The sequence below is a fragment of the Astatotilapia calliptera genome, chromosome 18 (assembly GCF_900246225.1).
Source record: "Astatotilapia calliptera chromosome 18, fAstCal1.2, whole genome shotgun sequence".
In the NCBI taxonomy this organism is placed as follows: Eukaryota; Metazoa; Chordata; class Actinopteri; order Cichliformes; family Cichlidae; genus Astatotilapia; species Astatotilapia calliptera.
Window position 1 is genome coordinate 14,537,862 of NC_039319.1, and position 20,163 is coordinate 14,558,024.

The following is a 20,163-nucleotide window of genomic DNA, read 5'->3' on the forward strand; positions in this document are numbered from 1 at the left end:
AGTGGTGTACATATACAAATAGCATAAGCAGAAAATAAATGAAAACATGAATAGAGAATTAGGGAAAAAAAACAGTCAACTTCTTAAAAAGTGCTAAAGGCTTCAGCAAATAAATGTTTTCTGAGTTTTAAACTCAGAAAGAGAAGAGGTCTGCTTAACCTGCAAGGCCAGATCATTCCACAACTTTGGAGCCGCTATAGCAAACGCACGGTCACCTCTAAATTTACGCCTAGTTTCGGCACCTTAAGGAGCTGCTGATTGGAGGACCTAAGGGAGCAGGCAGGCTGTAGTAGCTCAGTAGTTCAGGGACTCTGAAATTAGACCCAAGGGGTAGCAGATATAGGGAGAAAAGAAGGCCTCAACCTGAACCCTGTAGGACTCCACATTGAAGAGAAGCAACAGAGGATACAAACTCACCAAGTTTCACAGAGAAAGTTTCCTCTGCCAAATAAGATCTGAACCACTGCAGTGCAGTACCGCTAACACCCACCAACCGCTCTAAATGAGAAATAGAAATTTTATGATCCACTGTATCAAAGGCAGCAGTTATATCTAAAAGCACAATAATAACACAGTTACCTGAGTCAACTTAGAGTAATATAGTCAACTACATTTATGATACAGGATGTGGAAGAACTTGACAGGAAATGTATATTATAGGAATTTTATGGTATGACATACTGCAAAAAGTCTGCTGCCATATCTTGGGATCTGGAAATGGGAAAGGAGACCAGCACTTTATTGAAATGTATGTAAGCACACATGGAAATCCAGTCTGAACAGTATTGAAATACGTGGAAATATAATCTATAAGCAAAAATGGTTTGTCCACGTCTAAAGGGTTTGAAAGTCAATATTTGGTGTGATGACTCTTCAAAACCTGAACTCTGAGACAAGCTTTCCAGTAATTTCTTTAAGGAGTCTTCAGGAATAGTTCTCCTGGCTTCTTGAATGACAATCAAAGCTGTTTGGATGTTTGCTGCGTTCTGTTCTGTCAAGTTGTTCCCACACTGATTCAATATTGTTGAGACCTGGGCTCTGGGGAGGTCAATCCACGACTGAAGGTGGCCCACTGTATTTTTCTATCCAACTATGCTTTGACTGTATTGGCAGATCCCTGTCATGATAAAAAATTAAGTTGTTACCCATCGGATGGTTTCCATATAGTACTAACATGGTGGAACAAAATCTAACAGTGGCAATGATGGCTGCGCTTCTATTGAGACCATTTCTTCTGTGAACAGTAGGTGGAAAAACTATGGAAGAGGATTAGGGCCACTGGGGAAAAAAAGGACATGTCTCCCCCTCCCAAATTCTGAGATTAAATTCTGGCTTTTTTCTCAGAATTCCAGAAAAGAAAAGGAAAAAGACGTGCCCAATCTTTTTTTCTCCAGTTGCCCTAATCCTCTTCCATAAAAACTGAAGTCCCAGATGCATTGTTTGCAAAAGCATGTATATGTGTGTGTGTGTGTGTATATATCTATATATCTATATAATTCCATTGTATGGGTTAGTAACAGGAGTCCTCTTTATTTTAAAAGTTAATATTATTGAATTACAGCAATTATTGATGATAAAATTGCATCTCATCTTTGATTTAAAACCTGGTTACTATCCCAGGACCACCCCAAACAAAAGCAATACAAAGAAATTACCTTCTCAAATCAAATCAAATCACTTTTATTGTCACATCACATGTGCAGGTACATTGGTACAGCACATGTGAGTGAAATTCTTGTGTGCGAGCTTCACAAGCAACAGAGTTGTGCAAAATACAATAATGTAAACAAGCAAAATACAAGAATGGCTACATCTGAAACTAATAAATATATGTACAATATATAATAGTATATGCATTCCTGGATGTGTATACTAAATATTTTTCTGTGTGTGTGTGTGTGTGTGTGTGTGTGTGTGTGTGTGTGTGTGTGTGTGTACACACATATTTTACAAATTAAATAGAGTAAGCAATAAATAAAATATATAAAAATATACAGAGTTGAGACATGTTCTCTATTCTCTATTCACATTTTTATTATATTTATATACAGAAGGACACTCTTTAGTCTGCTCTGTTGATTTGCAGCTTGCCTTTGTACAAACTGTACAGCATTTTGTATAACAATGTTCTGGGAAAATGATGAACTGGGCATCTTATCTGCTCGCGACTGTTGGTGAGCAGTTGGTTGAACTCTCGCGAGATGTGAACGTACGGAAATCACACCCGTGTTGAGAGTCGTTCCATGTACGCGGGCACTGAACCCAGGTCGGTCTCCATGTCCATCTCCTTGAGCGGTTACATCAGAGCTGTTAAGTCGTAACTGCAGCTCGACCAGCCGAATGAAACCGCTCTCATCAGTGTGAAGAATGAATCATGGGACAGCGTTACTGTGGAAACGACGGTAACTGCTTTTGTTAACCTGACATATTAACTACAGTTAGCTGACAAAGCTAGCCGGCAGAATATATCCGGGTATAGTAGCTAGATTTGCTGCTTGATAGCTTGTCTCATTGTTCGTGGCCGGTTCAGTGAGCTGGAAGAAAATGGATTACGTGATGCTAACGGCTCACCCTAGCTGATGCAACTTTACTCGGTCATTGTCATTATACAATCAGCTCATTTAAACCCGTTAGTTAGCTGGCTCAGTAATCTCATGCAGCTGAATAGCTAGATTGTTGAGCGTATGCATAACCTTAAATCACTACTGCCACGATGATGCTCCAGGATGGCGCTACACAGCTTCTTTGCCTCACAGCCAGCAGCGGGGTCCCTCTTTTCACAAGAGGAGCCTCCAAACAGCTGCCCTTCTCTGTCATAGGCTCTCTAAATGGTGTTCACATGTTCGGAGGTGGTCAGGGGGTAGTGTTGACCTGCTCTGAGACGCAAGGTGGAGGGAAGGTGGTGTGGAGACTTTTCCAGGACAGTGTGATACTCATCGCTGTGAGTGGAGGTGGAGATGGCGGAGTGGGCAGCAGCAAAGAGGAGGAGGCCCGTCTACAACGCCTCCTGGAGAATGTGTGGGGCTGCATGGTGCTGGTGTTAGGGCTGGATGAGCTGGTTAATGTCCGGAATGTTGAGAGGCTTAAAAGGGAACTCAGGTCCTGCTTCAGTCTTATTGATGAGCTACTGGAGGACAAGCAGGAGGGTATTCTGGGAAACCTTACACATTGTGCTGATTCACTGGTGCCCCCAAATCCTGCTCTTTTTCAGGAGGCAGTGGATGGTTTTGCTCAGGCTGCAGAAAGCGAGTTTGGTTGCCTCGTTGTTCATGGGCGAATCGCTACAGCAACTGAAAAGTGGTGGCGCCTCGCTCCGCAGGAAGTTGTCCTGCTTTCTGCTTTGATACGCTCACACTCAGCCTCTGGATCTGCTTCTTGTGATTACCCAATTTTCCTTCCTCATGGCAGCCCCACTGTAGCCCACCGTCTTCTCCGCTTCCAGCTGCTGCCCGGAGCAGACGTATGTGTGCTGTGCGGTCCAACCCCATCCCTGCATGGAGCTGAGACTGGGCTGGTGGGTCGTTTCTGGTCTCCTTTGGTCGAGACCCTGAGAGAGTGCCTGGCTGTTGGAGAACGCTGCCTACCAGGGTCTGTATCCGTTCGGCCTGATGTGCTGGCACTTCTTCTCATCAACCGTGAAACACGTCGCGCAGTCTCCTGTGTACGGACTTCCAATTACCATTACGATGATCCATTACTCTCCAGAGCCCGCTGCTGGGAGCTGCTGAAACTCTTTTATATCTTCAGCACATCACGGTACTTCACCCAGGAAGAGCCTTTATGTGTCTCCACAGAAGAAAAGGCTCAAAGAAGCAACACTGAAGACTTTCCTCTTGGATTCTCCCACCAGCCCCAACAATGTTATCTAGTTACAGAGGAATGCAAAAGCTATGGACTTCAAACACCACAGCACCAGCTGTTTCTGCTCATCTTACCATCTGTGCCCACGTTTGCACTGCGTACACTGGCTACACAGACTCTGTCTGATATAGTAGCAGCCACAGGGTTCTAATTGAATTTGCTGTTTAACACCTTTTTTTTTTAAATCACAGGTGAATATCTATAACATTAATGTGAATTTACATTTTCTTTACTGATTTACGCAAGCATATTATATGCTCACACACAAATCTCACATCATAAAGATAAGCTACTATTTTTGTAAAGACAGTTATTAACTGTGCACTGGTAAAATCTATGGTAGAAACAATGAAACACTACTCAAGCTCTTACAGTTTCTACTACGCTGCCTCTAATGCTGGCAAAATATAAAAACACATTGAAATGTTACACCAAAGTGCTTTGAGTTTTGTTTTGCATCACTGTTGCACAACTGCCCTGCCTCTCTATAAGCTGGTTATTACGTTAGAGGGCAGCACTGTTACAATGTGTATTAAAATATACTGGAGAATAATGTGAAGATGTTAAACTGGATTTAAAATTGCCTGCTGTTTTTGTATATTTTGTATATACCAACTATATTTTGTCTAAATATAGTTGGTTAATTTCTCTGGGTCTTGATTTCACTGAGTCAGTCATTCACGTGTTTTCTCATGTTGATGGGTCTGCCCACTACTGGCTGAGAGATTCATTGCAAAACTCAATAGCTGTAGAACAAAAAGTACAACGTCTAAACCACTTCCTAAATGAAACTAAATGTTTTCAATATTATTTAAGTCAGTCAAAGCTGAGTAATCAAAGTGGTCAAAACTGAACGTTTCCACCTCAGCATTCTTTGAATCAGCTGATATTTTTGTGCAGTAACTTTAGTGTATTTAATAAAGCCTTGCACCGAGAGTATGAACGTTTTGAGTTACAAGCCCTCGAAGTATATGTCTGGGGCCCAAATGTGGCTGAGGAGACACAAGTACAGGAACTAGCTACATGAAAGTCTGAAAAGTACATTTAAGCTGTGTTTTAAAAACTGCAACCAGATCAATTTTATATCCAGCTGTACAACAGAAAGTACAACCTCAAAACCACTTCCTAAATTAAACAAAATGTTGTCAGTAGTATTGGAGTCTGTCAAAGCTAAGTCCTAAAGTTTAAATTAAATTACAGGCCCTCGAAGTATATGTTTGAGGCCCAAATGTTGCAGAGGAGACACAGAAATGTTGAAGTCTGAAAAGTACATGTAATCTGTGTTTTAAAAATTGCAACCAGTCCAATTTTATATCCACTCAAGTCTTGTTTGTGTGCAGAATGTATAGTTTCGGTAGCAAGACTGCACCAGTTTTATTGTCCATTATATAAAGTCACAGAAACAAGGACTAGCTACACTTTTTATTTGAGCTCAAATGTGTGTTTAAGATCATTTCTGTCTTCCAGCATGAAGAAATAATTAGAGTATAAAATGCTGAGAAAATTAAGCATTTCGAAAGCCCATAACCATAAAAATGTTCATAGTATGAGGGTAAAACTTTGCAGGGTTTCATTAAATATGCTTAAGTATTTATGTATTATAACCCAGCTAGTAGCAGGTGTAGAAAAATTTTCACATTTCTAGAAAGCCGTGAGACAACTTACATGCAAGGGGGGGGAAAAGATCATCTTTGCGTTACAAAAAAATTATTTTACAGGACTTGATGGTGTAATAACAGCTGTGATTACTGATGAAACACACCATTGCTGAATGAGCACTTCTGGTGGTGATGAATAAATGACAGTGTTTTTGCATTTCTCTACAACTGCAGCGATAAATTGAGGAACCCAATTGCACTCTCACGTTTCAGTGTGAAGACTCAGCTTTACTGAAAATCACTGAGGATCAGTAGCATGTAAGTGCTTTCTAGTCCTCGCTTCTCATCAGATGCACTGCACTCCATACTCATTCTGCATTTAGTAGAAGTTGCTGTGAGCCAGGAGACACAATCCTAGACAAAGACCACCCCATTCTGAAGTACCAGTGTTACCAGGCCAGACCTTATTCCTTATGTTTGACCCTTACTCCCAATGGCCTGGAAACACTGCTGAGCATGAGAAACGGTAATGCCTCCTTCTAATCCAGGAACAGTGTACGTTTTGTGCAGATTTTTACATAAACTGCAGCGTGGTTCGGCTTATTCCTGTGGTACAAGGAAATGGAGATTTCTCACATTCTTTTGCATTAATCCACGGGGATTGGGACGTGAGTGAAGTTTAACAAAGCTGCAGTCCACGCAGGAGGGGCTTTGATAACTATTTAGTTCACTTCTGTCTCCACCCAGGCCGCGTGGGCATCTCGGGACAAAGAGAAAAGCGCGGTGAAGTTAACAGTCAGCAGCCGATTAGCTTATTTTCCGGCGTGGAGCAGTTTAGCCCGAGTAACCGGAGAACCGTCGCTGATTGACAGCATCACGGAGCGGCGGGTAACGGAGGAGAGCGGGTGGGATATAGATGGTTACACAAAAAGGGGAGGGGTACGCTCGCTGGCGGCCGTGTTGTTAAATATGCACCGCCTAAGAAAAAAGGCCCAGTGAAAACTTTGTGTAGACACAGTCGTATTTTGTCACCACCCTCAGATTTTGACGCAATATTTTTTTTTTTTTTGGTCGAAACCTCCTTTTAACTTCAGCGCGTGCTAAAGGTTCGACTGTGCACGCGCGGAGTCGTTTTTAGGATCCCGGCGGTCACTCCTCTTGCTCAACTTTATTTTCACTCCTCTTTCTCCGGTGAAGCAACCGGCGCGGTACAGCTCGCTGTGCCCGCAGAAGTGTTTTCTAAAGTCGCTCGGCTGTTTTGAAAGAGTCTGGTAACATGTCAGCCGCTCGGATGCAGGTGCTCTCCTCCAGAAACGTCCGGCTTTTAAGCCGCGGGCGGAACGAGGTGTTTGCCGGTAGAAGCGGAGCGCAGCGGCCCGGCGGAGACCCCAGGACCCGCTCACTGACTTGTCCCCCTCTGTCATCCTCCTCTTCTCCCGGCAGAGCCCTATCGAGTTTGAGTGCGACGCGGCGTGGACTTCCCAAAGAGAAAATGTCCGAGAATGGGATCATGTCCCGGGCCAAGGTGCTGACCATCGACACCATGAACCCCACGGTGAAGAAGGTGGAGTACGCCGTGCGGGGACCCATCGTACAGCGCGCCGTGGAGCTAGAGAGGGAGCTCTCAGAGGTTTGTACAAGGGCGCCTAGAGTCCTACTTGAACACTACTTTGTGTCTCACTAGACAATAAAGACTAACTTCTGAGGTGGCCATGTAAGATGAATGTATTGTGTGTGTGGGTGTATGTGTGCTACTTTGAAAGTTATTGCAAAGCTGTGAACCAATCAAATGCCACTCACCTCTCGTGCCTATTTTAATCTCATGGGACTTTAAATGTTACTTTGTTCTCAAGTCCTACAAAATGATAGATATGATTCCGTGAAAGAGTTTCAGTGTGTCAACAAGTTAGTGTATGTACTTACTTGGCTTGAATTGAAGATCAGCAGGTTAACTAGTGTTCTAATGTCTACGCACAAACTACTGTTGCCAAATAAAAGTCTTTGTTCACATTTGGTTAACTCCTCTACACGCCCTTATCAAAGTCCGTCAGAAGGCTACGTTTTGTCTCTCTGTGATGCACCTGGTTAATTTCTAACTTGTTTTTCAGCTGGTCTTATTGACTCCTTGTTTCTAAACGATGACTGCTTATGTAAAAATACAAACTGACCTCACAGCGAAAGTCCATAGTCTAATTTTTTCTGCATTCCAGCAAAAACTGTTGTCATTATGGTGAATTGAATTACTAAGAGAGATTTGCTCTCTTCTCCTAAAAATGAACTCTCAGCTCTTATATAACCACATTGAAATTAAGTAAATAATAGAAAAGTTTCTTTGCACTTTATTGGCACCAAATAAGAACCTGTTGCTAATTTCTCACTCTCTCTCTCTGCTCTGCTCAATCCCTTCTTCACAAGCTGTCTATGGTGATGTGGCAACCAGCTGTTAGTGTGCTGAGTGCAGTCTGGTGTGAAAACTGTCCTCTCTTGAGTGGTTTGCTTAGTTAAAGGATGAGTATGCGAGCGGGTTCTCGCTCAGGTCAAATGCACGGTAACATCGGGCAACAGGGTCTCTAATGACGGTGGTAGCCCTTTACCCAGATGGTTCAATTACTCCAAACATATTATGTTCTGTTTACTTTGACTGATGCTCATCCACAGATGAGCACTCTCTCTACATATGGGATTTTCTTCTCAGCTACAACAGTTATATCAGGTGCTAATTGATGTTTAGGTGCTCAAAAAGCAGACACAATTGTAGCTGGATTCAGTTGGTAGAAGCACAGTTAAGGTTTAAAGGTACAGGAGAATTTTCACAAGTGAAACAACTTTTTACAGCTGTTGGTAAACTGTAATAAACTTTACTACTAACTAAAACTAGTTCTCTAATTGCATACTGTTGCACAGCCAGAAGGGAGAAATGTATCTCAGTTAGGCTTACTCTCAGCTTCTCCATTTTTTCTGAAGCACTCACCAAATGATGCCAATTATGCTTGGAATTGTTCGTAGTTATTGCAGCACGCCTTACTCTTTTGTGGACAGCTGCTTGTTCAAACAGGTTTGGTTAGTCTTAGATCACTTTGGGAAACGAGTCAGAAAAATATTCTCTCTTTTGTCTGGGCATTAACCTCCTAAGACCCGAACTCTCCCACGGCATGCATTTTTGATTTCTCTTTGATATTTGGGCATATTGGGGCTCAATGAATGTAAAATCAAAGAATTACCAGATTTTTTTTTTGATTTTTTTTACCTGATTTTTGTTTCTAAGAAAAATGAGAGCCACATATGAGGATATTCATTTAAAATTTCGGTAGAACAGTAGCAGTATAATGTCCTCGTAAGTGGATATCAGGCCCTTGTAGAGCAATGTTGAGTATTTTGGTCTAAATAACCCAAAATGTGATGTCCACATATGTGGACGCCAGGTCCTAGGAGGTTAAGCATGTACGCGCACACAAGAAGGCACGCTGTGTCCCCTGTTCTGTAAATTTTGTTTGCTTTTTGGATGAGGACCAGTATTGCATTGTGCCTTCTAGCATATACAAAGTATGTGTTGTTCAAAGAGCACAGAAACAAGACAAACTGCAACAACCTACTGTACCAGTATGCATATGCAGTGATAAATATCACACTGTCGTTGTTGTTTAGTTTTAATGAGCGGCTATCTGATAGTGAATGGGGCTGTTTGAATGAGCTGCTAGATATTTTAATTCTGCTGGAGCACTGTTAGCTGAACAAACCAAAGAAACAGACACATAAGAGTGCAAAGTGAATTTTTATAACAGACTTTTTGCTGCAAAATCGAAACTGTTGAAAGCCCCTCAGTAGAAAGAAACACTGCCTCTCCTGCTGGACCTTCAGTATTGTTTTTTTCTCCTGTTTTATAAGTGATGAACAAAAAGCACAGGCCAGGAGCAGAGGTCAGCCTTTTTTTTCTAAAAGATCAACATCATGAATGGATGCTTCTTTGACCCAGGGGTGTTATGCACACTGTCTAATGTTATTGGCTCAGCCTGAGAGACGCCTCTTGTGTGTGACCAATGGGAGAGCGAGGGAATCATGTTTCCTAAAATCTGAACTGGACTGGACAAATCAAATGTGTTGTTTGGATTTCTGCAGGGTGTCAGTGTGTAGTTTCACTGGTGGATTTTCTGCACTGTCGCACTGTGTCTTAACATCTGGTGTTAGCAGCATGTGTTTACGTGCATGTTTCTCTGTGTGGTTCACTGTATTGCTGTTTATCCTCCGTCAGAGGTCTCAGCTGGTCAGGAGATTATCTTTCAGACCTTGGAGTATTATATTATTTGCCTGGGAGACCATAAACAAATAGCTCTTATATAGATAATATTCATGGCTAATTATTTCAAACATTTAGCTTACTGTTGCTTCATGTAATCCATGCTGTTTTTATTTTTAAAGGTTGCACAAAAGAGATTGAAAGCTTTTTGTGTAATGTTAGTCTGTTTGTTTCACAAGGTTAATAGAAGTGATGTGATAAGCTGGTTTGCTCAGGTAGAAACTGTGTCTGCACATTTGACCTCCATCAAAGCTGTTCTAGACTCACTAAACTACTTTTCCAAGTGGTCTGCGTCTCCTCCTGAATAAACACAGCTTACACAAATGCTGTGCATGCATATCTGTCTTATCTGGAGTTTATATTTTACTTAAATGACCGGGTTCGTAGAATTTAATCATAAGCCTTGAGACTTTGTTTTATTAACTGTCTGTAAGAGTTTTGTTTTTTTGCTCCTTTTTTGAGGGGGTGGGGTGGGGGTCGTTATTTGTTTACATCAGCTTTTGTTGCTTATCAGCCATGCCTTTCTTTGGCTTTGTTGATGCATTACTGAACAAACAAACGACCCCCCCAACTTCCACCCAGAAAACTTGCTGACTGAAAAAAAATTAGAAAGAATTTGCATTTTTCTATAAAGCTGCTAAAACTTTCCCCAGTGTTTTTGTTCAGGATAATATCTGGGACATGACATTCAGTAAAGCAAACTAGGGATGCACAAATTGTGAATTTCTGGGTCGATTACTATTTTGCAGATAACCAGTGCTGATTTGACATTTAGAACAGCCAATAAATGTAAAAAGCGAAGAAAAAAACACAATGTTCAACCATGAGTGTTGATGTTGCATGTTTGACACTGTAGCTTCCCTGTTGTGGTGGAGGGAGGAGTCAGCTGATATACTGAAATATCAGATTTCTAACTCTCCACATATCACATCGGTCCTTAAAAATCGTCAGTCAGACTCTCGTACCTTTATTGTTTTCTGTTTTCTTCTTTTCTATTTTAGTTCTTTCTCTGACTGTCTTTCCACATTTAGCTAGCAGTAAACTGATATGACTCAGCAGATACAAATTAAAGTCACTGCCATGTGTAAATATCATACTATTTGTTGATAGGTGATTATCAATCATATCAGTGTCTGCCAACATGTTACTGGATCCCTAAAGCAACTTTTTAATTTTTCTGCATAACTTGCAGCTGCATAAAGTCTCATGTCCAGTAAACCAGTGTGGGGTCCGTGTGTATGGAACAGTTATGTATGTGTTTAAAAGAGTGCAGGCATAGTGTTAAGGTTATTTAGGTGCAGCTGATGGTCTTTGTCTATTTTTAAAAGCTTTTTGATGTATCAAAGTAGTTGTTGTTGTGTACAAAATGTATAGTTAAACTGCTGCTAATTGTGTTTATGTTTGACAGGGAATGAAGAAGCCCTTTGCAGAGGTCATTAAGGCCAACATTGGTGACGCGCACGCTATGGGCCAGCAGCCAATCACTTTCTTCCGACAGGTCTGCTCCTAAACCCTTCCCTTTACTTCTATCTAAATATAACAACTCTTTTCATGTTTGTTAATGTACTTCACACTAACGCTGACTCTTCATATACGTCATTGTCAGTGTGCCCGTTTTATGTAGTAATGCATGCAGATAATACACCCTTATGCTTACTCAATCTTGTTGTTTAAAGGTCCTGGCGCTCTGCTCCTACCCTGAACTGCTGAGTGACAGCACATTCCCAGAGGATGCTAAAAGTAGAGCATGCCGCATTCTGCAGTCTTGTGGCGGGAACAGTATGGGTGTGTATGAGGTCTAGGGGTTTTTTGTGTTAGTAATTATCACCCTTAGTCCTTTCATACACCTACTGAGTGATATATAGCCACTGCGGTGATTCTAGAGCTTGTGTTACTATAGCAGCTTGCATCGTCTCCATATGAATCTCCTTCAGGTTCCTACAGTGCCAGTCAAGGCATAGACTCTGTGCGTCAGGACGTGGCCCGTTACATTGAACGACGGGATGGCGGTGTGGCCTGTGACCCAGATAACATTTATCTCACCACAGGAGCCAGCGACGGCATTGTGGTACTGTGATTTATGTCTCCATTTTAGTTTTAATTATGCACATTTGTCTTGTAGCAACAGTGAAGGAAGTAGCTCGATTTTGATTTTGAACACTGAACTACAAAAACAGGCTTGTGAAATTAAAGCCTCAGCAGTGAGCCTGCTTTTAAAGGATGCATTGTACATGCAACAATTAGCAGGGAAATAAATACGTGTGAGAACAAATCTATTGAATGTCAGCCAATCAAAGAAAGGCTGAAACTGGATCACTGATGCATGAGCATTTTGGCTAGCTAGATGGGTATTACCTTCTCATGACCCCTTTCATGGGTTGTCTGGGCTGTTTAACAGTTTTGTTCTCCAAGAGAAATGACCTAAAACGATAGCATCTCTATCTGGCAGTAATGTTAGCTGGGTTTTTACTCAAATATAATATTTATTTTTCGTAGAATGCTCACAAAGAACTAATTTCTTGTGCATTTTTGTCGTACGTGTATATATTTGTTATATATTGCATTCAGGTTAAGCAAGATGCAGCCAAACTACTACGTAATTCGAAAATCTGATTATATGTACCGGTACATGCAGATGAGGGCACAATTATTAGCCCCAAAGTTTTTGTCAAAAATTTTCCAAGTGCTTTTTTAACAGAGCATGAGGTTTTAACATAGCATTTTTAAACATCCTAGTTTCTCTTAGAAAGCTTAAATTATTTCTATTTGCACACAATAACCTAATTATTTTTAGAAAACAACATCATAACCCTGCGGGGCCAGTGGGCAACGTGCAGATGTAGGTTTGCAAGAATTCGAGAACAAGGTAACATAGGAGTTTGAAATTGATACCATAGAGGTATCTGTAAAAGTTTAAGACTAATTTGAATCTCAGTGACTTCATTGTAAAGGTCAGAGGTCAAGTTTTTTGAAAAACTTGTAAATGCAATAAAGAACAAAGCAACGTAGGATTTTGAAATTGATACCAAAGGTGCATCTACTAGGAGGAGGAGAGTTAGCACTGGCAGCCACCAGTATTTAAAAAAAAAAGAAGTAATTTTCATAGTGCAGTCAGCATTATAACTGAAGCATCACAAATCTTTTCCGACCTGTTCTTCAGACAATGCTGAAGCTGCTGGTGTGTGGCGAAGGTACAACCCGTACCGGTGTTATGATACCCATACCTCAGTATCCCCTGTATTCAGCTGCACTGGCCGAACTGGGCGCTGTGCAGATCAACTATTTCCTTAATGAGGAAAAGTGCTGGAGCCTGGACATCACTGAGCTGCAGCGTGCTGTAAATGAGGCCAGGCAGTACTGCAACCCCCGAGCCTTATGCATCATCAACCCTGGAAACCCCACAGGTAAGTTCCTATTCCTTCCTATTGCATATGTCAAAGTCAATTAATCAAGTAGTTATTATAGAGAATTATCAGAATTATCATCATTTAATCTAGTTATGTGATTAATTTGTGCATCCTTGTTGTTTTAGCATTACATTTGCATCTTTTTTGTTGTATTCACATATATATATATATACACTCAACAAAAATATAAACGCAACACCTTTGTTACTGCTCCCATTCCCCATGGGATGGACGTAGAGACCTAAAATTCATTCCAGATACACAATATAACCATCCCTCCCAAACAGTGGTCACAAATCAGTCCAAATGTGTGGTAGTGGGCACATCTGCTATATTGAGATAATCCATCCCACCTCACAGGTGTGCCACATCAGGATGCTGATCTGACATCATGAGTAGTGCACAGGTGTACCTCAGACTGCCCACAACAAAAGGCCACCCTGGAATGTGCAGTTTTGTCTCACAGCAAAATGCCACAGATGCCACAAGCAATGAGGGAGCGTGCAATTGGCATGCTGACAGCAGGAATGTCAACCAGATCTGTCGCCCGTGCATTGAATGTTCATTTCTCAACCATAAGCCGTCTCCACAGGCGTTTCAGAGAATATGGCAGCACATCCAACCAGCCTCACAACCGCAGACCTCGTGTAACCACACCAGCCCAGGACCTCCACATCCAGCAGGTTCACCTCCAAGATCGTCTGAGACCAGCCACCCAGACAGCTGCTGGAACAATTGGTTTGCACAACCAAACAATTTCTGCACAAACTGTCAGAAACTGTCTCAGGGACGCTCAACTGCATGCTCGTCGTCCTCATCGGGGTCTTGACCTGACTCCAGCTCGTCGCCGTAACAGACTTGTGTGGGCAAATGCTCACATTCGATGGCGTCTGGCATGTTGGAGAGGTGTGCGCTTCACGGATGAATCATGGTTCACATTGTTCAGGGCAGATGGCAGCTGAGAATGTCCCAGTTCTTGCATGGCCAGCATACTCACCGGACATGTCACCCATTGAGCATGTTCGGGATGTGCTTGACCGGCGTATACGACAGCGTGTACCAGTTCCCACGAATATCCAACAACCTCGCACAGCCATTGAAGTGGAGTGGACCAACATTCCACAGGCCACAATTGACAATCTGATAGACTCCATGCGACGATGTGTTGCACTGCATGAGGCAAATGGTGGTCACACCAGATACTGACCGGTTCTGGGTCCCCAGATCCCCAATAGCGCAAAAAAGTGCACATTCCAGGGTGGCCTTTTGTTGTGGGCAGTCTGAGGTACACCTGTGCACTACTCATGATGTCAGATCAGCATCCTGATGTGGCACACCTGTGAGGTGGGATGGATTATGTCAATATAGCAGATGTGCCCACTACCACACATTTGGACTGATTTGTGACCACTGTTTGGGAGGGATGGTTATATTGTGTATCTGGAATGAATTTTAGGTCTCTACGTCCATCCCATGGGGAATGGGAGCAGTAACAAAGGTGTTGCGTTTATATTTTTGTTGAGTGTGTGTGTGTGTGTGTGTGTATATATATATATATATATATATATATATATATATATATATATATATATATATATATATATATATATATATATATATATATATATAATAGACAAGCTAAACACCATAACACACTGATATTAAATTATCCATCCACCCAATTTCTTCAGCTTATCCAATTCAGAGTTGTGGGGGAGACTGGAGCTGGATTAAATCTTTTCTGCAAGAAAAGACTGTCCTGTCTCCTAACCAGGCCCAACACACATTTCCATGTATTTTGGATGAGCCACTAGATGGCAGCAAAGCTAAAGTCACTGCCCTATCATGAGCCTCTTAATTTTTACAGGTCAGGTTCAGAGCAGACAGTGCATTGAGGATGTAATTCGATTCGCTGCAAAGGAACGTCTCTTTCTCATGGCTGATGAGGTAATCTCTCTGAATGTCTTAAGACATCTGTCTGATGTATAATCTTCTTCACCTTGTTAATATCTATCCTATTGTCCTCATCTCCCAGGTGTACCAGGATAATGTGTATGCTGAGGGATGCCAGTTCCACTCTTTTAAGAAGGTCCTGTTTGAGATGGGGCCCGAGTACGCAGAAACAGTGGAACTGGCGTCTTTCCACTCAACCTCTAAGTGTTACATGGGAGAGTAAGTTGTTTTTTTTCCCCTCTTATTTGTGCTGGGGATAAAATAGCTATGAAAAAATAGTTATTTGAAGGGGAGGTTTTACAACAATTAGCTCCTATAGCTAATTGAAGCTATATATTGAAGTAAGGCTGCAATATATAGCTTGCGTTTCTCTCTTTCTTTGTGTTTTGTTTTGTGTTTGCTGTAATTCTCACATTATAATCTGCCTTGTAGGTGCGGTTTTCGTGGGGGCTACATGGAAATCATCAACATGGACGATGAAGTGAAGGACCAGCTCACCAAGCTGCTGTCAGTTCGTCTGTGCCCTCCTGTTCCTGGTCAGGCTCTAATGGACCTGGTGGTTAACCCTCCACAGCCTGGGGAACCTTCTTATGGCAGCTTTATCAAGGTACACAGTCTACCATCATGGGCTGTATATAAATAAAATGATGACACTGAAGCTTAAATATCATAAACCTACATTCTTTATCACAGCTAGCAAGCAGTGACCCCTGTGGTTGCATAAAAGCTGTCAATGATCCGTAAACTCTCTTCTAATGATGACTTACAGCCCCAGTCACTAGTTTGAAGTCCTTTTGAATACAAACTATTGATTATGGATTTTACTTAACTTGCTGACATACCAGAATACGTTAACCTCTAGACATCCAGCCCATCGAGGGTTAAGCGAGGGTTTCGCTAAAAAGGTAAATTTTCAAAAGACAAACTTCCTGTTAGTGCCGTCAGGTAGGGCTGCATGAACACAAAAAATCAGCAGGGTACAGCTTCCACTTTCTTCTACTTCCCTGAGATGTCCATTTCTTACTGTGTTTATTAGGTGCACTTTTTTGGCCAGCTGTAGTGCGATTGCATTGGTGGTTTCAGTGCGCTTCTGTGAGGCGGATGGCGGCGCTGGCATGCTGTACAGCTTCGCTTTTATCAACATCTGAGCTGATGTTGGATGATTGACGTTAGAAACCACTGCACTGCTTTTCTTGGCCTTCATGCATTCATCATTACTGCACTTTGCGGTGTCTTTTCAGGCGGCTGAATAAGTTAGTTGTATTGCTGTTCATTACAGACACACAGCACTCTTTGCAAATGATTTCTTTTTGGAAGTATTTTCAAATAACGGCTAATGATCGGCTTTCAGGGACAAGCCGTTCATCTTCTGCTCTGCCAGACATTTTGTTCTATATCTGTTTTTAACACAGTGTCACTCGTCCAGATTAATCCAGGTAAATTCATGCCTTGCGATGGAGGGAACACCTGTGATTGGCTCATGCAAGCACGCCATCAGGAGCTGATTTATGGACCACTTGATTTTTGTTTGCTTTGCATTTTAAATATCGCTCAGTCATAATCATTTTATTGTTTTGCAGCCCTACCTTCACGTATCACTGTAGTTCATCCAGAAGAACACAAAAGATGTTTCATGGTTTGCTTATAACAAAGCTTAAAATCAAAAGCTCTTGAGCTCAGCATTATCCTGCTCATGTTGTTTACTTCTGGTCATGTGTGATGTAAATCTAAGCAGTAAACTGTTCAAGTGCACCTCAAAGTCATTTAGGCAGGGATGAGATAAAAACCCTTTGCTGAATTTGAAACTTTTTTTTGGAGCTTACAGCACAGAGGATTGCAACATGCAGATAAAGTAATCCAATCAAGTGAATCCCAGCATCATAAATGTATATATGTTGGATCTAATGTTGCCCCCGCCCCAATATCTCTTTCCCACATCCAGGAACGCACAGCCACATTAAGTGCCTTAGCAGAAAAGGCCAAACTTACAGAGCAAGTTCTCAACACGGTCCAAGGCATCAGCTGCAACCCTGTGCAGGGTGCTATGTACTCCTTTCCTCGCATAACCATCCCTGAAAAGGCTGTCAAAGAGGCCACGGTCAGTCCTGAACCTTCTTTTATAAATAATTCACCATTTCTGTTTCAGGGTGATGACATTGGTCAGAAGCAACAAAAGAAGAGAGACATTGCAGTTATGCAAGAATTTCTATAGAACATTCTCTCTAATCTCCAATCGCTCATGTTTGCAGTTCTGCTATTATTGTTTTAAAAATGTCTCTCTGTGACCTTCACGGCCTTAACTGCACTCATGTCACACTACACACAAGCCACATTAGGAATGGCCATTAAATACAACATGCAGACCGGTGGTGGATGTGCAACGTGCCAAAGAAGCTGAGCTCGTTGCCAACCTTGCTGTCTTAGAAGAACAAATGATTTCCAGTGGCTCAGGGTTTCAGTTCTGTCCCACGGGCAATTGTTCTGTAGGAATTTCACGGAGAGCGGATGAATCAAAGCACCGAGAATCTGATCAGCCTTAGAGAGGGTAACGTCACATTGACCCACTGACATGTGGTCAGCTCCTGTGACTGACCACAAAGGAGTAGCATTATCCCAAAAACACACACATACCTGCATTATCACAGATCTGCTGTTAATCCTCTTTAACTTGCCTTGTGGCCTGAGATTTAAAAAAAACAACCCAAAAAATATCTTTTTAGAAAACACAACTTTAACGTTGTCCAAAAGTCACAGACAGCGTTTCTTTTTTGTTTTTTTATGTCATATATCTTCTATCAGCTGTTCATTATCAGATAAATTAAAATTCACTAAATAAATTAAAATCATATGGATTTTTTTCCTTTCAAAATTCAAACATCATGTTTTCTTTTTAGTTGTATTTTGTACCTGAGGGTCACCATAGTGAAGACATTTAAAATATCTTAAACTTCTCATCCAACCTCAAGTCATGTTGTACAGCTTAATGTGGTACTTTATTTTATTTTATTGTGGTATTTGTTTTATTGAGCTTTTTCTGTTGTAATTTGTTCCAGTTGAGCTTTTAATTGATTTGTTTTGTTTATTTGAACTGAAAATACTATTTACTGTTATTTAAGTTAAATTAAGCATATATCCTCACAGTTTTCTGTTATAAGTATAGCTTTTAGTTAAAGAGCCCCATGCCACCAAATTATCAAGATTTGTACATATAATATTTCCTTTCCTCTCTCTCAGGAAACGGGACAGCAGCCAGACATGTTTTATTGCATGAAGATGTTGGAGGAAACGGGAATCTGCCTCGTACCTGGCAGTGGCTTTGGCCAAAAAGATGGGACCTACCATTTCAGGTACACAGCAAATGTGCAACCTACAGTCAGAAAATCAAGATATTCAGTTATTCAGTAGGTGCACTTTTATAAAACAACAATCACCTTCATAAATGTTGGTTTTAGTGCAGTCCTGTTGCTTTAGAGTGGCTTTGAACAAGTGGCTCAAAACATTTTTTATGTCATTTTTTAAAAAATATCTTAAATATTATCCCTGTCAGAACCTCTAAATTAATTCTTCTGGGATTCTGGAAGTCCAAAGAACTCTCAGCTGGGCCATCTGCTGTTTTCTACATCACTATGGTTAATTTGTGTTTTCATTTTCTTTGCTCCTCTTGCCCAGAATGACCATCTTGCCACCGACCGACAAGCTGAAGATCCTCCTCAATAAAGTCAAAGAGTTCCACCAGAGATTCACCCAGCAATATTCTTAAATTCCCGCATTTTTCCCGCTCCATTCACAAAAGGAGGAGCTGGCCAAACACAACAAAAAGTATCAGCCGACCAGAATTTTATCTGTTAATATTAAGTGCCTTCTCTACAGTGGCTCTGGTAGTCTCTGTGATGACGCACTCCAACCTCTATAGCTGTCACATTTGGACATTTGCAGAATTTTGTCTTAAGGCGCTGTTTGTGCCAAAAAAAAAAAAAAAAAGAAGAGGTACAAAATTAAATTAAATCAGAGACCTGTGTCCTTTTCTTTTTTTTGGTGCAACATGGCTTAATCTATTATCTGTGTCGTTTTTAAAAGATGTATATACTCCAGGTCTGTAACTTTTGTTTTGCTAAATGGCTTGACTCTGCGTCTTGAGTTATAAAGAAGGTGCAACGAAGAATGAAGAAAAGAGTGATGCTGCTTAGAAACTGAGAATGTGCAAAACAAAATGGTTAAAATATTCCACTTCTGTAGGCTTTGCTCAACTGGAAGAATATGCTGAAAAAGCTTCTTTTGCATGATGGTTCGGTAGTAAGTAATTTGGTAGTGTCAAAATAAATGTAATGCTCTGATGTTTTGCCTCATTATTTTGTTTAAAAACAAGAGCCTCCTTTCTCTTTTCCTTTGACCTTGAATTCTATGGCAGCGATCTTATTTCCTTGGTTCAACATGCTTCTGTTGTTCACTGAAGGTGTTTTATGTCACATACCACAAACTGAAAAAGTAGCATTGTCTTTACTTGACATCTGTTCGTCTGAGTCTGGTGACCCTCTTTAACCTCAGTCTTCTTCCTTGAGACAAATGATAAAATCAGCACATTGTGTGTAATTTTAGCAGCCTTAGCCTTTCAGTTCAGCTTTATGTATAGAGCACCATTCACAACAACAGTCACCTCAAACTTTATAGCTTCTTCTTTTCTTATAACATTCGACGTTAACGAGAAAACCCCAGCAGTCAGACATTCACCTAAGAGCAAGCACATGGCAACAGTGAGGAGCAAGAACTCCCTTTTAACAGAACTAGACTAAGGGAGGAACAGTCAGTCTAACCAGTTTGGGGGGGAGCACAGAATATAAACTATTAGAAAGAGAAGACATACTGTTGTCAGCTGGACTTCATCTCTTGCTTCCTCCTCCGTAATGGTAGTTCAGAAGGCTGGGTGAAAGCTGAAGAAAGAAAACATTTCACAATCACACACACTTTTAAATCTGACACCTAAAATATGGTAAAGTTACATAACTAACTGTAGGGCTTATATTTAAAAAAAATAGAAGAAAATTAAGTAGCT

The 20,163-nt window shown here is 41.2% G+C and overlaps 2 protein-coding genes and 1 long non-coding RNA gene across 5 annotated transcripts; 2 read left to right on the top strand and 1 right to left on the bottom strand.

Annotated features, from left to right (window-relative positions):
* Positions 1-33: 33 nt before the first annotated feature.
* Positions 34-8,622, bottom strand: LOC113009963 (uncharacterized). The gene is made up of 3 exons (XR_003270269.1): positions 7,383-8,622; positions 682-711; positions 34-498 (listed from the first exon to the last, which is right to left on the bottom strand). It is a non-coding gene; the product is annotated as an uncharacterized LOC113009963 (long non-coding RNA).
* gpt (glutamic--pyruvic transaminase) lies at positions 2,114-19,447 on the top strand. Of its 3 annotated transcripts, XM_026148674.1 has the most exons (13): positions 2,114-2,402; positions 5,694-5,777; positions 6,903-7,089; positions 11,162-11,251; positions 11,430-11,538; positions 11,688-11,821; positions 12,914-13,157; positions 15,028-15,107; positions 15,196-15,332; positions 15,546-15,720; positions 17,056-17,211; positions 18,348-18,460; positions 18,783-19,447. In XM_026148674.1, exons 3-13 carry the CDS (start codon positions 6,952-6,954, stop codon positions 18,871-18,873), a joined length of 1,467 nt encoding a protein of 488 aa, XP_026004459.1. In that variant the 5' UTR covers positions 2,114-2,402; positions 5,694-5,777; positions 6,903-6,951; the 3' UTR covers positions 18,874-19,447. The 3 variants fall into 3 exon arrangements, with proteins under 3 accessions (XP_026004459.1, XP_026004458.1, XP_026004457.1); XM_026148673.1 differs by lacking the exon at positions 5,694-5,777; XM_026148672.1 differs by lacking the exons at positions 2,114-2,402; positions 5,694-5,777 and having other exon boundaries at positions 6,369-7,089.
* fuz (fuzzy planar cell polarity protein) lies at positions 2,411-4,444 on the top strand. Its single transcript, XM_026148675.1, has one exon. It carries the CDS (start codon positions 2,714-2,716, stop codon positions 4,010-4,012), a length of 1,299 nt encoding a protein of 432 aa, XP_026004460.1. The 5' UTR covers positions 2,411-2,713; the 3' UTR covers positions 4,013-4,444.
* Positions 19,448-20,163: the final 716 nt, after the last annotated feature.

Coding starts and splice junctions, on each gene's coding strand:
- gpt (XM_026148672.1), top strand. CDS start 6,736: ATGTCAGCCGCTCGGATGCAGGTGCTCTCCTCCAGAAACGTCCGGCTT. Junction 11,539..11,687: donor TTGTGGCGGGAACAGTATGG/GTGTGTATGAGG, acceptor AATCTCCTTCAG/GTTCCTACAGTGCCAGTCAA. Junction 17,212..18,347: donor AGGCTGTCAAAGAGGCCACG/GTCAGTCCTGAA, acceptor CCTCTCTCTCAG/GAAACGGGACAGCAGCCAGA.
- fuz (XM_026148675.1), top strand. CDS start 2,714: ATGATGCTCCAGGATGGCGCTACACAGCTTCTTTGCCTCACAGCCAGC.